Below are 15,639 nucleotides of genomic sequence, written 5' to 3'. Positions count from 1 at the left end.
TATATGTAACGACATTCTTGCCCCCGAGGTTCCCATACTCATCCACAGAATACAGCCCAGAATACGTCTGTGACATGTTAGCATGTGGAAAATACTCTTTAAATTGCAGTGAGTGCAGGTTCATCATTTGCTGTGTTTGCTCATCACATAGACACAAAATATCCTCTTATTCCGTAGCATTTATCGTTGGATCTAGGTAGACAGAACACGTGGAGTTAGGAAAGCCAGTCATTTTCTGTGTCGCACGGGCTCCGTGGGGTTACTTATTGTACTTCCAGCCTTGTTTTGCCCACTCTGGCTTTCCACTAATCACTGGTGCCTTTGGATCTCTTGAGATAGACCAACAGGCCACTATGGAAGAAGCGGACTTACTACTGCATTTCTGTGACTCTGAGACATAACTCTTTTCACATTTTAACATATATGAAAGGAAGATATACTGACGGTGCGTCATAGTTTAACTGATGGGCTGGTGGAGGCACCTTCAGCTCAGTGCAACGTGATCATTTTCGAGACTGAACCCTGACGTGAAGAGGGAGCGACTGGGTGAGGAAGCGTTACTCTCACTGGTCACGTTTCTTATCACACACTCAGGTTTTTGAAGTACGGAAATAGGGAAAAGATGGCTCAGGAGCTCAAGTATGGGGACATTGTGGAGAGACACCTCATAGACGGAGACGTGGTGCTGTTCAACCGGCAGCCGTCGCTACACAAACTGAGCATCATGGCGCATCTGGTGAGCGTGACGTTTCTGTTTTTAGCTTCTGTAGGGTGGGAATTGGCTGGGCCAGCGATGCGAAATTCCAGGCTCCTAAAACTCAAGATTGCCCCTAATCTCAAATATTCAGGACTTCTGATTTTACTCTATACTCTCACTTTTTAGTTGGAGTGAAACTTCTACATTTCAAGCTTCCCTTCAGTGTTTTTCATATTGATAAAATCCACACACAACAGTGAAACAGAAAGGAGCTAATTGAAAATGAGCGTGAAAGTGACTGGCATGATTCCACTTGCAAACAAAAATATATACATATATGTGTGTGCACAGACTTGCGGAAAATAGATGTGGCAGAGAGTTGATTACAGGTTTGACTTAGCATATTAACTACGGAACGAAAACGGTTAGGAGATTTCTCGTCACAGTGGCCCTCCAACGAAGACCTTCAAGCATATTTTCTTTGGTGATTTAGTTTTGCAACAACAGCAGTTCCTTTTTCTGGAGATGTAAAATGGAAATTAGGTGCAACTTTAATTCGCTAAATATGCATAAACTGTCCTATCTCCAAAGCCGTTAAATCCATAAGGGTTTGCAGGCAGTGCTTAAACAGGCTTTTCGGTTAGTGCCTTTCTAGATTTAGTTTTTCCCTTCATGAACATGTTTTGTCATTCTTTTTACTTAAGTCTGGAAATACCGAAGAAGCAGTTTATGATTATGGGGGTTACAGTATGGGGATCTAGGGAGGGAAACAGCCTTCCCTTTCTAGAAACTTTTGCTTGGCTTTCAGGCATTCTCAAAATAAAAATGTGTTTGTGTGAAAATTTCAAATATAAATACAAAGTAGGAAGAATCCTATGAAGAGCTCCTATATTCTCATTCTCTGTATTTAATAATTTTCAAGGTTTTGCCACACCTGTTTCTCTCCCTTTTTCCCTTGATGGCCCCAGATGCCATGTCCTTTCTTCATGTGTATTCAGTTTACTTCTGTAAGACACACATAACCACAGTGCCATACCACACCACACAAAACGAACACTCACTCCTTGGTATTGTCCAGCACCCAGTCCATGTTCACATTTCCACAAGCTTCTCAACAATCTTTTCGCGGCTAGTTTGTCCATATCTGGATGCAAAGTCTGCACGTGACATTTGGTTGACATGTCTTCGGTCTGTCTTGATCTAGAACAACTGCCCCCCCCTTTTAATTTCACTCTTACTGAAAAGGCCAGGTCATTTGTCCTGAAGAAATGTCCCGTGTTCTGTGTATGTATACACATGGCATTAAGAGTTTCTTCATTCTTCCTATTATTCCTATAAACTGGACAGCTCTCAAGGCAGGATCAGATTCATGTTCAACTTATAGCAAGAGTAACTCCTAGGTGGTGCTGGCTAAATCCTCTTGCCTTATTTCAGAAGGCATATGTTGTCTGACTGCCCCACTCTTTGGTATCCTGAGAAGGTTAGGGCATCAGATACTTCAGCCTGGTGTCTCCTTTGAAAGTTTTTTTATTGACCTTTTTTCTTAAGGTTTTCTCCACTTATGATTATTGCCAGCATTATATCATGGGGTCTGCAAAAATGGAGATTTTCTAATTTGTCATTCCTCTCACATTTCATAGCTACCATTTGTATAATGAAGAATTTTGTTTTATTAACTAGGGTTATTTGCTTATCCAGAAATATAATTCCTGAAGGAACAAGCATAAATGCCTGATTCTTTTATCCTTTATTATCAGTTTGAGGAGGAGAAAGTTGGTGTTCAGTTTCTTCCAACTAGGTTGGTTTGGGTTTTGTGTGTGGTTTTGCTTTCCTTTTTTTCAGTGTCATTATAAACTCATGGGTTTTTATTTAGTCTGTGTGTGTGGTTTTTTGTTTTGTTTTGTTTTTTTTTAAGATTTTATTTATGTATTTGACAGAGATCACAAGTGGGCAGAGAGGCAGGCAGAGAGAGAGAGGAGAAAGCAGGCCCCTGCTGAGCAGAGAGCCCGATGTGGGGCTCGATCCCAGGACCCTGGGATCATGACCTGAACCAAAGGCAGAGGTTTTAACCCACTGAGCCACCCAGGCGCCCCTAGTCGGTGTGTTTTAATCAACTTCTGCCATGAATCTGTTTGATATCAAACTGTGACATCATTGGCCAGGGGAGCCCTTTCTTGTGGCTCTTAGGTTGATATTTGCCTTTTGTTAAACTCATTGCATTGTTTTGATCTAACAAATCTACTTGAGTAAGTCCACAAGTGACATGTTATCACTTGACCGAACGTACTAGAAATTTATTTTCTTAAAGTATCCAGTTTACCAGGAAGCCATTTATTAATGTTTTGAAACCATGAAGTTTTTGGATAAATGACTAAGTCCTTCTCCTATTTTGTTTTGCGTGTGTGCGTGTGTGCGTTCCACAGGCCAAGGTCAAGCCGCACCGAACCTTCAGATTTAACGAGTGTGTCTGTACGCCCTACAACGCGGATTTCGATGGTGATGAGATGAACCTTCATCTTCCTCAGACGGAGGAAGCTAAAGCAGAGGCCCTTGTGCTGATGGGGGTATGTAGGGTGGCAGCCCCGCCTCTGTAGAACAGCTTGAGAGGAGGGGAAGGGCAGTGGGTCCTGTTTGAAAGCACCTTAGAGTGTGTAAGGGAGTGTCTGTGACAGGTGGGTGGGGAGTCGGGGGAGTATCTTCTGGCCTATAATGTGCATCTCTAAGGGAAAGTTTCTGTGCAAGCTCTAGCTATGAAACGATAACACAAGTGTATAGCCCTAGATCCTTTAGTTTACATTTTACTATTAGGTTTTTATCACATATCACTCCCTTCAATCCATCCTTCTCTCTATCCATAGTCCATCTTATATCTGGAAGCATTTAACTGCAAGTGGCAGACATTTAGCATACTGCCTAAATAATCTCAGTCCTCATATAGTTATTTTTAATTAATTAATTAATTTAAAAGATTTTTATTTATTTATTTGACAAACAGAGATCACAAGTAGGCAGAGAGAGAGAAAGAGGAAGCAGGCTCTCTGATGAGCAGAGAGCCCGATGCGGGGCTCGATCCCAGGACCCTGAGACCATGACCTGAGCCGAAAGCAGAGGCTTAACCCACTGAGCCACCCAGGCGCCCCCTTTTTTTTCCTTTTTTGTTGAACATTCTGAACAAAAATCTTCTAACAGTATATTACATGCTTGTTTGTTATCTAAAGGACATGCTAAACAAAATCATTCTATAGAGGTTAGGTTTTCCTTGTTCCCAGTATTCTGGTTTTCTGTGTTATGGGCCAATTTGTCTGTCGCTGTCCAGGTGCCTACCTCTAAAACAATTCGCACCGTTTCTGATTCCGTGCTTTTTAAATCTGTTTTAGTGTAGGGTGTTAGTATTGATTCTAAAGTGAAGGCAATTAACTTCTGCAAGCATATCTATTAAACTGCAAGAGGATTCGGTGGAGACAGGCAGGAGGGGGCTGCATTCTTGGCCTCCGCCTGGGTTCTTCATGCTTGAAGTTCACATTGTTTTTCTGGTAAAGTCAAGTATTTAATGTGGTGCAGATTTTATGTACATGCTTAACTATTAAGAAATTCATGTGGCTAAAATGCACTGTGATCTTCAATTTCTTTTAAAAACTGACTCTTATTTAGTCAAATGTTCCAGCATAATGAAGTGATTTAAATAAGATAAGGTTTTTCCATATCACAACTCCTCTGGGTTCTTTCTTTCCACTTCTTTTATCTGTTGGTTCCTTCTCTGTGAATTTAGATATTTGTGGTCATTGTTTGTGATAGTAATACTTAATGTATTATAAATGGCCCCATTTGGGCATTGGGTGGCTCAGTTGATTTGTGTCAGACTCTTGGTTTTGGCTCAGGTCATGATCTCAGAATGGTGAGATCAAGCCCCTCGTTGGGCTCCATGCTAGACAAGGAGCCTGCTTAAGATTCTCGCTCTCGGGGCGCCTGGGTGGCTCAGTGGGTTGAGCCGCTGCCTTTGGCTCAGGTCATGATCTCAGGGTCCTGGGATCGAGTCCCGCATCGGGTTCTCTGCTCAGCAGGGAACCTGCTTCCCTCTCTCTCTCTCTCTCTCTCTGCCTGCCTCTCCATCTACTTGTGATCTCTCTCTGTCAAATAAATAAATAAATAAAATCTTTAAAAAAAAAAAAAAAGATTCTCTCTCTCTCCTTCTCCCTCAGCCCCTCCCCCCTTAAAAATTTAATAAATATAAATTTAAAAATAAATTCCCCCATTTGTTGTAAAGTCTTCATATTTATTGATTATAATGGCTTCACAGAATTTCACCAGGTTAACATACCAAGATTCATCTACCTTCTGTTAAAACTTGAGGGTATTTTCCCTGTTTTGCCGTGAGAATGACTCCCTCAGTGGCCATCTTTGTGTATTTGGAGTCTTTCTTCTTCTGAATTATTTCTTCAGACTCCTCAGCCTTTTTAAATGATTTGGTTGATACTTACTGAGCACCTACTGTGTGTCAAGTACTCTTCTAGGAACATAGCACAGAATAAGAAAGTCAGTTTTTGTTCTCATCCCTATTCAAATAGGGAGAAGTGGAGCGTAAACAAATGGAAAATAGTTGAGGTGGTAAGTGCTGAGAAGAGAACAAAGCACAACAAGGAGGAAAGAAAATGAGAGAAGTCCTGTTCCATAGAGGATGGTCAGGGAGGGCCATTGGAATGATAACACTTGAGCCACCTTCTGAAAGAAGTGGGAGAATGAGCAGCGTGACTGTCAGCATACGAGCAGTCTAAGCAGAGGAACCTGGTGGTACGATCATACCTGGTGTGACAGGAGTCTAGCCTGTTTCCTCCTAAGCGTCAGTATTCGTAGCAGTTGTCATGAGTGCCAGGTTAGGTGTTGGCAGACAGTGAGAGAGATGATGGAGGGTGGGTGGCCATGAATGAGTTCCATGCTCCTATAGTCAGACGGTATGTTAATCATTCCTTTTGACCTAGCACTCTCCTTTCTAGTAAGCTCTCCAGAGGCCATAATCAGAGTTGGAAAATTACTTGTAATAGTAAAACAATAGAAACAGGCAATGTCCACTAGTAAAAAATTGGTAAGATTAAATTATGTCACATTCATACCACAGAACCCTGTGCAGCCCTGAAAAATGAGGACATAGTTTGTATCGTTGTTGGCATGAAAGCTACTTATGATTTATTTTTTACTTAAAAAAGCAGGCTGTGTGTATGACATGATCCATTTTGTTTGGCAAAAAGATGCTTCTATGTTTGTAAAAACATTTATAGCCAGAAGTTGGAAGGGTTATATACCAAAATCTTATAACCAGTTCTCTGGTTCCTTGGAGAGATGTATTTTTGGATTTTGGATTTTTTCACCTTTTTTATGTGTTTATATTTTTAGGGTTTTTTTTTTTTTTCTATAAGGAACATACTATTTTTGTAATAAAAAGTCATGTTTAGAATGTTCCCAGTGATAACAGCTGTGTAACTGGTTTCTAGTGATAACAACCTGTCACCAACCAGTTGGACTTCAGCATTGGCTTTGTACTGAGGGCCCATTTTGTGATAATAACATATTTCATCAGTTAAAAGTGACAACCATAAAACACAGGCTCCAAGGATATTGGGATGGAAGAATCTTTAGTTACCATCGGGACAAATCCCCTCCGTTTCATGTAAGAAAATTATCATCTATTATATTGACTCAGCAGTTCTGACTCAAAGGAGTGGTTATGGCCCTAGCCTAAGTGTAGTCCCAAGTTACCCTGGAGACTTGCAAAATACGCAGATCCCAGCTTCATGTCCTCAGCCCCCAGACCACCTCCCTGTCCAACCCCAGAGAGATTCTCAAAAGCAAGCACGAACAACTATCTTCCAGCCCTAGTTGGAGGATGACTGTTTGTGCAGCATTCTCAAGAAGTCAGGAGCAGGTCTCTCCCTTGGGGGGCCTTTTACTCTAGGTGAGGTTGCCCAGGCAACCCACAAGTAACACAAGCCATCGCCATGTCAAGATTTGAGCAAATTTATCTGTTAATTATATCTCAACAATAGCAAAAATTGACCAAATGCATTCTGATGAATAGAATCTTCTTTTAACTTGTTAATTATGCCCTGAACAACTAGCACCCCTTTTTGCTCAGTGTAGGCACTCATTAAATTTTAATTAAATCCTGTTGTTAATTATTGTTAGAACCTAGTGTCTTAACCAAGAAAAGTTCAGTAGTTCTGCCATTGTTGTGGAGAGGTATGAAATTGATTGACCTCAGAGGTAACAGTGCTGCTCATCGTTCATAGAAGTGAATTTTCTTTGAAGAATTACATTTATTAATAACTACGAAGTCTTACACATACGGAGTTCTTGTAGGAATCCAAAACAGCTTCACTCAGTATTAATTTTGTGTTGCTATGTCTGAGGTCCGTTTCTTGTCTCCCCTTGGTGAATAAAGGAAAGAGGAGCTGGTGACAAAGCTGGGATTAGGACCCCTGGCTTCCATTTTTTTCAGCCTCTTTTTTCCGCTCGCTGGCTATTCTGTATTTGCAGCAGTTCATAGTCTTTCTGGTGCAGTTCTGTGGCCTACGTCGTGCAGTCCACAGAAAACACACGGATGGAATGGCTAACGTATTTGTGTTTCCTTCAGACTAAAGCAAATCTGGTAACACCGAGGAATGGAGAACCACTAATTGCCGCTATTCAGGATTTTCTAACAGGTGTGTTTATGAATTCATTTGAAAGGAGACTGGAACACCAGGATTCTCATTCACAGTGAATCACGCAGCGACTTGAAAAGCTGTGTGATTTCCTGTGTTTAATTCTGTTGTTTGTTTGCCAGTGTGATTGTGAACCAGCTTGAGAGATTTTGTGTTGATTGGTTATGCCTGGAATTAGTAAGCCTTTATTGAGCTCCTAAGGTGTCCTAGACATTTTTCTAAGCACTGGAGATATGGCAGTGAGTCAGACAAAATCCCTCTCCTTGCGTAGGTTTGATTCCGGTAAGAGAGAGCCAGCAAGCAGCCATATGTTTTAATTCACTTTTTTAGTAATAGCCCAAATTCATTTTAAAATTGAAACCTTGTGATTTTTCTCACAATTTCATTCCGTTTCTTTGTGTTGTGTTGTTTCCAACATTCTAGGTGCCTATCTCCTCACCCTTAAAGACACCTTCTTTGACCGTGCCAAGGCTTGCCAAATCATTGCTTCAATATTAGTTGGCAAGGATGAAAAAATTAAAGTTCACCTCCCGCCCCCAACAATACTGAAGGTTTGTGTGGGTGCTGGGAGAGCTCATGGCAGGTTAGCCCGCGAACACTCTGCAGTTGAGACCAGGCCCAGCCAACTAACGCTGTGGCTTCCTTCTTCCTGCAGCCTGTCACCCTGTGGACAGGAAAGCAGATCTTCAGTGTCATCCTCAGACCAAGCGATGACAACCCAGTGAGAGCCAACCTCCGAACCAAGGGCAAGCAGTACTGTGGCAAAGGAGAAGATCTCTGTGTCAATGATTCCTGTGAGTGAAGGTAGCAGGTTGGAGGGGGCGGAAAGCAGATGGCCAGTGGCTTCCTTCCTGGAGCAAGCAAATCCGAGGTTTCTCTAAGGCAGGAGGGTTTTTTTTCGGGGAAATGTAGTAGGTTTTTCTCCTCTCAGGTGTGACTCCCCATTTCTCGAAAAAGTAGAGATCATGTAGATCTGTGGTCCAGTGATTAGAATGTTCTTCTCCAGAGCTCCAGATGTGTTTTAGGGACTAGTTTCTTTAAATTCATGCAATTTCTTTTATTTTGACCCTACTTTTTTTTTTTTTTTTTCCTATCATCAGGGGTCTCATTATTTAAGGCATATGTGCTCATTGTCTTAAAGTATAACTAATAAGACTGTTTTTTTACTGCTTCCTGGTCATTGATTTTTTATAACATGAAGATCAGGTTTAACCATGAGAGAAGTTTTTTCCAAGATATTTATTTATTTGTTTATTTATGCATTTGAGGGGGAGAATAAGGTCCCTGAGAGCAAGGGGAGCAGCAGGCAGAGGGAGAAGCAGGGTCCCCACTGAGCAGGGAGCCCCAACACGGGACTCAATCCCAGGACCTTGGGACCATGACATGAGTCGAAGGCAGACGCTGAACTGACTGAGCCACCCAGGTGCCCAACCGTGAGAGAATTTAAATGTTAAACCATCCGAGTCGGGGCACCTGGGTGGCACAGTGGGTTATAAGCCTCTGCCTTCGGCTCAGGTCATGATTCCGCATCCTAGGATCAAGTCCCGCATGGGGCTTTCTGCTCAGCAGGGAGCCTGCTTCCTCCTCTCTCTGCCTGCCTCTCTGCCTACTTGTGATCTCTGTCAAATAAATAAATTAAAAAAAAAAAAAAAACCATCCGAGTCATCTAGACTAATTCAACCCAAAGTATGGTCCACAGACCAATGCCATTCAGCCGGTGTTTGGTTTGTGCCACTAGCTCCTTTGCTTCCCCTCAGACTTTTAGCAGGCAGTTCCCCAGCAGACTACTCTGAACGGCACTGACTTTGAATGGGCTTTGTTAGTCAGGCCTGTGACAGGGAGTAGATCTCCAGAACTCTGTACTGAAGAACTGAACTGCAGAATCTCTGAAGGTCAAGACTTGTACTGTTTGGTCATGAGTAAATGTTTTAAAGGGCACCGATTTTTCTCGGGTTTATAACCATTAACTTTGAAAATACACTCTCAAGCCTTTTAGGTGTTTTTGGCTTCTTGTTTTAGACTGTGTTTTGTTTCTACCTAGATGTGAATTTCATTTTGTGGTAGAGGCTCTTCCAGCTGCCATTGGTTTTCATTCTCTTGCGTGAATAACAACGTGCTCTGTAGTTTATAGAGTATCATACTGCATATGATTTCATCAGATGCTCAAAATATCCCTGTGACATAAAGATGATGTGGTCGATACTTTCATTCTCAGCTCATAGTTGAAAATGAGGGTCAAATAGTACATTTCAGAGTTAGGATTGTAAAGTAACTAACTGGACTTTTCATGCTTTTCAAAAGTCCCTAGATGTCTCTTTTTTCTCCTCAAACATTTTTAAGAGAATTTTTATTTGCTCTGCTTTAATTTTCAATATGGGAAGGTATTTTCTCAACTGCCTTATGTTGTTTTAGAACAAGGCTAAGTAGTAATTGTTCATTTAAGTGCATGGTCATCATTGTCCTTGCAGACGTTACTATCCAGAACAGTGAATTGATGAGTGGCAGCATGGACAAGGGAACGCTGGGGTCCGGATCTAAGAACAACATTTTCTACATTTTGCTGCGAGACTGGGGGCAGAACGAAGCGGCCGATGCGATGTCACGGCTTGCGAGGCTGGCTCCTGTCTACCTCTGTGAGTATCTTGCCATCCTCATTTTATTGCTATACTTGCTGAGGTATCAGGGGCTCTGAGCTATTTCCTTCTTTTACCTTTGACTCCCCCCAACATCACACACCACACTCATACCTGTGCACCCAAAAGGAGACTTACTACCAGCTAAATCATTTGTGACTTCACTCCACAAAATTAGCTCAGTACTGACCAGTTTGGTTCAGATTTGAATTTGCTCTTGAGTTCTTGTCTCGCATATACCATAGGTCTCTACTGCCCATCAGACAGGGTTGTTAGACCAAGGGCCCTTCACGGGCTGCTTCTCAGGTGTCTGCACTCCGACCACAGCCCATTGGGCCCTCTTGACTCGTCTCTGCCAGGCCCTCATCTTTCCCTTCTCTCCTTATACTGGTCTGTTTCCTTTGTTAGCTTGGGCTTTGAGCAGGCCCTAGGTCCAGATTTTTACATGCCCAAAAGCATTTTTATTCACCTCCTACACTTGATCATTTCTCTGGCTGGGTATAGAGCTTTGGATTGAATTCTATCTTTCCTTGGAATTTTGAAGGTCCTGCTCTGCTCTAGCCTTCAGAACTGCATTAAAATGGATTTCTGTTCTTATTTTCACATTGTTGTATCTGTCTTTTCATTCTGGAAATTTTGAGAGTCCTGTTCCTGGTGTTCTGAAAGTTCACAGTGGTAGACCCTTGGTATGGATCTTTTTTCATTTATGGTGCTGGGCACTCTGTGAGATCTCAATCTGCCACCGTGTATCTTTCAGTTGTGGAAATTTTCTTGTGTTTGGTTTGGTTTGGTTTTTGGGTTTTTGTTACTACTGTTGGTAATTTTCTCACCTTAATTATCTTTGTTCTTTCTTTTTGTGGTTCCTAGTCATTGCATAAGTAGAACTTCTAGATGGGCTGTCTGATTTCCTTATCTTCTCTTCCCTGTTGTCCATCTCCTCATTTCTGTATTCTTTTTATTTTTATTTTCCTTAAGATTTTATTTATTCATTTGAGACAGAGCAGGAGTAGGGGGAGAGGGAGTGGGAGAAGCAAACTCCCCGCTGAGCCAGGAGCCCTACATGGGGCTCGATCCCTAGACCCAGACACCATGGCCTGAGCCAAAGGCATCAGACACTTAAAGCATCTGAGCCACCCAGGCGGCCTTCCTTTTATCTTTTAAAATGAATTGTTCTATTGATTTTTTTTTAATTTAACTGTCATTTATTTAGCTTCCAACGATATTTTCCATTGTTCTCATTTGCAGGTATTTTTTTGCTTTTCAGGGTTTTGTATTGTTTGGTTTGTTTTTGTTTTTGTTTTTTGGCTACCTGTTTTTGTTTGTTTGTTTGTTTTTAATTTTTATTTATTTTTTGACAGAGATCACAAGTAGGCAGAGAGGCAGGCAGAGAGAAAGAGGAGGAAGCAGGCTTCCTGCCAAGCAGAGAACCCAATGCGGGGCTCGATCCCAGGACCCTGAGATCATGACCTGAGCTGAAGGCAGAGGCTTAACCCACTGAGCCACCCAGAGGCCCCTTGGCTACCTGTTCTTGATCTCTAGATACATCTTCTCTATCAGACACAGTATTTTTCATACTTTCATTTGCCTCCTGATTTTCTTTCTTTCTTTTTTTTTTTTTTTTAAATTTAATTTGATAGGCAAAGATCACAGGTAGACAGAGAGGCAGGCAGAGAGAGAAGAAGGAAAGCAGGCTCCCTGCTGAGCAGAGAGCCCAATGCAGGTCTCAATCCTAGGACCCTGGGATCATGACCTGAGCCAAAGGCAGAGGCTTAACCCACTGAGCCACCCAGGTGCCCTGCACCCTAATTTTCTTATTAGTTTCATTTTTCTTTGCCTTTGTTGTCTTCAGTCATTCATGTTGAAGACTTTCCTCAAACATCTGGTGGTCCCTGGCTATCCATTCATAATTTTAGGAGTAAGGCACCAAACACTGACTAAAAATGGGGTCTGTTGGGGATGCCTGGGTGGCTCAGTCCGTTAAGCGGCTGCCTTCGGCTGAGGTCATGATCTCAGGGTCCTGGGATTGAGTCCCACATCGGGCTTCTTGCTCCACAGGGAGCCTGCTTCTCCCTCTGCCTCTACCTGCCACTCTACCTGCCTGTACTCTCTATCTCTCTGACAAATAAATAAATAAAATCTTTAAAAAAAAAAAAAGAAATGGAGTCTGTTAATTGATGGGCTTCTTTGTTCCTTGATTGAGCTGCAAGCCAGCATTTTTATTGAGGAACTGCCAAATGTCCCTATCAGTAATGCTTTTCTCTAGGGAGGTTTGGTTTCTCCAAGAACAAAACTTCCAATCTCAGTCTCCCCTCCCCCCTGCCTGTCCCCCAGTGGTTGAGACCTGCTTGCCAGGATTCTGGGAGCCAGGCAGGAAAAGGGTCCAAGGGATCACAGCCATGAAATATACTTTCCCTCATGCCCTGCCTACCAGTCATTCCAATCTTTTTGCACCTACTATCCCCCAGTCCAGAGTTCTCTAGTTCCATTAGCAAACTTCCATCTCCCACAGGAAAATACTGGTTTTCCACCAGGTTTCCTTGCTTCCAACCCTTATATTATCTCCAGCATCTGCAGAAGCTGGTGCTATAGTTTCTGAGCCTTCCCAATCTCATGGGTCCTCATATCCACAGCCATTCTTAGGCATCCCTTCCCCACACTGCTAAGGCAGGTGCCTCTCATCCACCCATTTCTATGCATCTTAGGTTAAGTCATTGGTGGGGCATAGTTCCCTCAAGGATGGGGTTTTTCTGTGTTTTGGAATGATTTCTGAAGAAGGAAGGGAGTTTGGGCAGAAAGTTCTCTAAGATGGTGTCTTAGAACCAGAAGTCACATGGCTCACTTTCCATTGCTGGCTTTCTCTGGCTGCTTTTTAGTATTTAATATTGGTCTCCTTTATATTGTAATTAGTTGGGGACAGGACTTGCACCCCGCTGGGTTGTAAGGTCTCTGACAGAATTCAGTGAATCTTGGTCATTTTTACGTAACTTGCGAGGGACTGCTGTGATACATTTTTATTTAATTGGATCATGACACCTTCTTTGAAGGTGTAAACTTGTTTCCATGTAGTAGGTTGACGACCATTCATGGCCCTCTCTTTCTGCTCCACCTGCCAACTGTTCTGCAGCCAACCGTGGATTCTCCATTGGGATTGGTGACGTCACACCTGGTCAGGGACTACTGAAGGCCAAGTATGAGTTGCTGAATGCTGGCTATAAAAAATGTGATGAGTATATCGAAGCCCTGAACACAGGCAAGCTGCAGCAGCAGCCCGGCTGCACCGCTGAGGAGACTCTGGAGGTGCGTCGGGCTCTTCAGCTGGGTTAGCCACGTGGTCCACGTGGGCCTGTACTACAGGCCTGAAGAGTTGGTAGCAGAGGGGAGGGGGACATCAGCACGGTGTGGCTTTAGCCCCAGGTCAGCTCTCTGCTGCTTGGGTGTGTGCTCATTCATTTAATGAGGGGAGGACTCTCAACTAGATCCTTTATATCCCCTGCGGCGGTGGGGCCATCGGCTCACTCTGACCACATGGAGCCGCTCTTGCCCCAGCATCACACTTAGACCTCTGCCTGTTACTGGTACTCCAGTGCTTCTGCCCTTTCTGTTTCTAGCATCTTTCCAGTAGAGACTGGCAACCATAGCTCTTTAAATGAATGGTCTGATGGGACTCCTGGCTGGCTCAGTCGGTAGAGCACACAACTCCTGATCTCCGGGTTGTAGGTTTGAGCCCCACCGTTGGGTGTAGAGATTACTTAAGCATTAAATCTTCAAAAAATAAAATAAAAAGCAACTGATGTACTTCGAAAGAGACTAGGACACAGAAGAGGGAAAATTCATGTCTGAGAGTCACATGCCTATCTCCTGCCCCTGTCCCCTCTGAAAGTAGGTTAGTTGAGAACTTGACCAGCAGGTGTCAGAATCAGAACAACCATCAGCCTCTATGAGCCCTACATTCTCTCTCAGGCAGCCAGTATCAGCAGTCTGACTGCACCGGGATTTTGCCTGGCTCTCTTCTGCCTCTCCTATAGCCCCTGGCTAAGGGCTTTTAACTCACCTAAGTGTGCGAGAACAGATAAACAGTAAGAAATTTTCTGATGGAAGGAATTTTTTGTGAACTAGGAAGAAAGAAGAGTTGTAGGCCCTGTTCACCATTAGCTCCTTCTTAATCTCACCGAGTCCTGAGAGAGACACACACAGGTTTCTCACTGACTTGTAACTTGGGCCTTCAGCAGCACTTGGCTTTCATGGAACCTGTCTCCTCACTGGTTCAGCACCCTAAACTGTGAGTTGATAAAGGACAGCCTGAGCTTAAAGACTAGAATATTCTTGTAGAGACACCTTACCACACACTCTTAACTTGTGGGAATTCACATTTGCGCTTGGAAAGTAAAAAACAAGAGGTAAATTTTATAAATAGTACAAGCAGTTCTCCTTCACTCTATGCTACACGTTAGCTTATACTTCGTATGTTTATTTAAGCGGATGTGGATGCATACGGTAAAATACATACAGACATATTGTACTGTAGGGCGCTTGCTATGCACAGGGCCATTCGCATTCTACCTTATGGGCCATTTAAAGGATTTAAAAAATAAGGATTTTTCAAGGTTTTGTTACTTACCAGTTTTACCTTAAGCACTGATTTTAGACCCTTGTGAAAGATGTGGGTCTTTATAGATAAGGCAATTTGGTCATCAAAGGCTCAGAAACCCTACTTGGAAACAGTGACCTCTGGCTTAAATTTTTTCAAATTCCCTTAAGTGTCAGATTGAATGTTGGTAGTCGGCAGAGCCCCCATGCACCTCTCTTCCCCCACCCGCCAGGCTCTGATCCTGAAGGAGCTGTCTGTGATCCGAGACCACGCCGGCAGCGCCTGCCTCCGGGAACTAGACAAGAGCAACAGCCCGCTCACCATGGCTCTGTGCGGCTCCAAAGGTGAGTGCATCTCAGGCTGCCGCGGCCATCGCACTCTCTGTGTGGGCTGGCCGGGGTCGTGCCTGCAAATGTATGCATCACAACTTCCAACCTTCCGTTTATAAGGGGATAGCTTTTTAAATCACATGTACAGAAAGAGAATTGTCTGCACTGTAGTCATTTAACTCCTCTGAAGGAACTTGTACAATACGTGTTGATTTAAGAGCTCAAAGATGCTTTAAGCCAACTTGATCTTATTTTTTTTTTTAAAAATAACCTTTCTGAACTAATATATTTAATGCAATAGCAAAACACTTAAATTTCATAGTCATCTAGAACCTGCGTTAAGTTTCATGGTACTGCACTCAGATTCAAAAACTCCATGCTTTTATTTCTTTAAAAATTTTTAGCAGAATGAAGTCCAACTTTGCTGCCTTTCCCCTCAGTATTATACTTCCTGCTCCTGGCACACATACATGCCCCCCACTTTCCTATTCCTGTGTCTTTCCTTCCCACTCTTCCACTTACTTTGGAATTCCTCTCCTCATCCTTTTCATGTCCAAATTGTAGTATCCTGCCACAGTTCAGCCCGGTTGCAGCCTCACCTACAAGTCTTTCCTCCAGTCCCAAAGTGCTAACTTCCTGCTGAGCTCTGCCCACCCTCCTTCTGCTTTTGTTCTGTTACCGAGGGCTCTACCTTGTA

General features: G+C 43.0%; 1 protein-coding gene across 1 annotated transcript in view; it reads left to right on the top strand.

Moving 5' to 3' along the window:
* The window catches only part of LOC111144840 (RNA polymerase III subunit A), a 47,846-nt gene that overhangs the window by 13,011 nt on the left and 19,196 nt on the right, over positions 1-15,639 (top strand). Inside the window, exons 10-17 of the mRNA XM_022499370.1 lie at positions 595-736; positions 3,121-3,261; positions 7,323-7,392; positions 7,816-7,943; positions 8,048-8,186; positions 9,861-10,025; positions 13,150-13,322; positions 14,846-14,957. Of these exons, the coding sequence (XP_022355078.1) occupies positions 595-736; positions 3,121-3,261; positions 7,323-7,392; positions 7,816-7,943; positions 8,048-8,186; positions 9,861-10,025; positions 13,150-13,322; positions 14,846-14,957 (1,070 nt within the window). The remainder of the gene's footprint in view (positions 1-594; positions 737-3,120; positions 3,262-7,322; positions 7,393-7,815; positions 7,944-8,047; positions 8,187-9,860; positions 10,026-13,149; positions 13,323-14,845; positions 14,958-15,639) is intronic.

Source organism: Enhydra lutris, unplaced genomic scaffold (genome assembly GCF_002288905.1).
Source record: "Enhydra lutris kenyoni isolate GAN:26980312 unplaced genomic scaffold, ASM228890v2 scaffoldscaffold12, whole genome shotgun sequence".
Lineage (NCBI taxonomy): Eukaryota > Metazoa > Chordata > Mammalia > Carnivora > Mustelidae > Enhydra > Enhydra lutris.
Note: the sequence above shows the minus strand (reverse complement) of the source record. Positions and strands in the feature narration are given on the sequence as shown.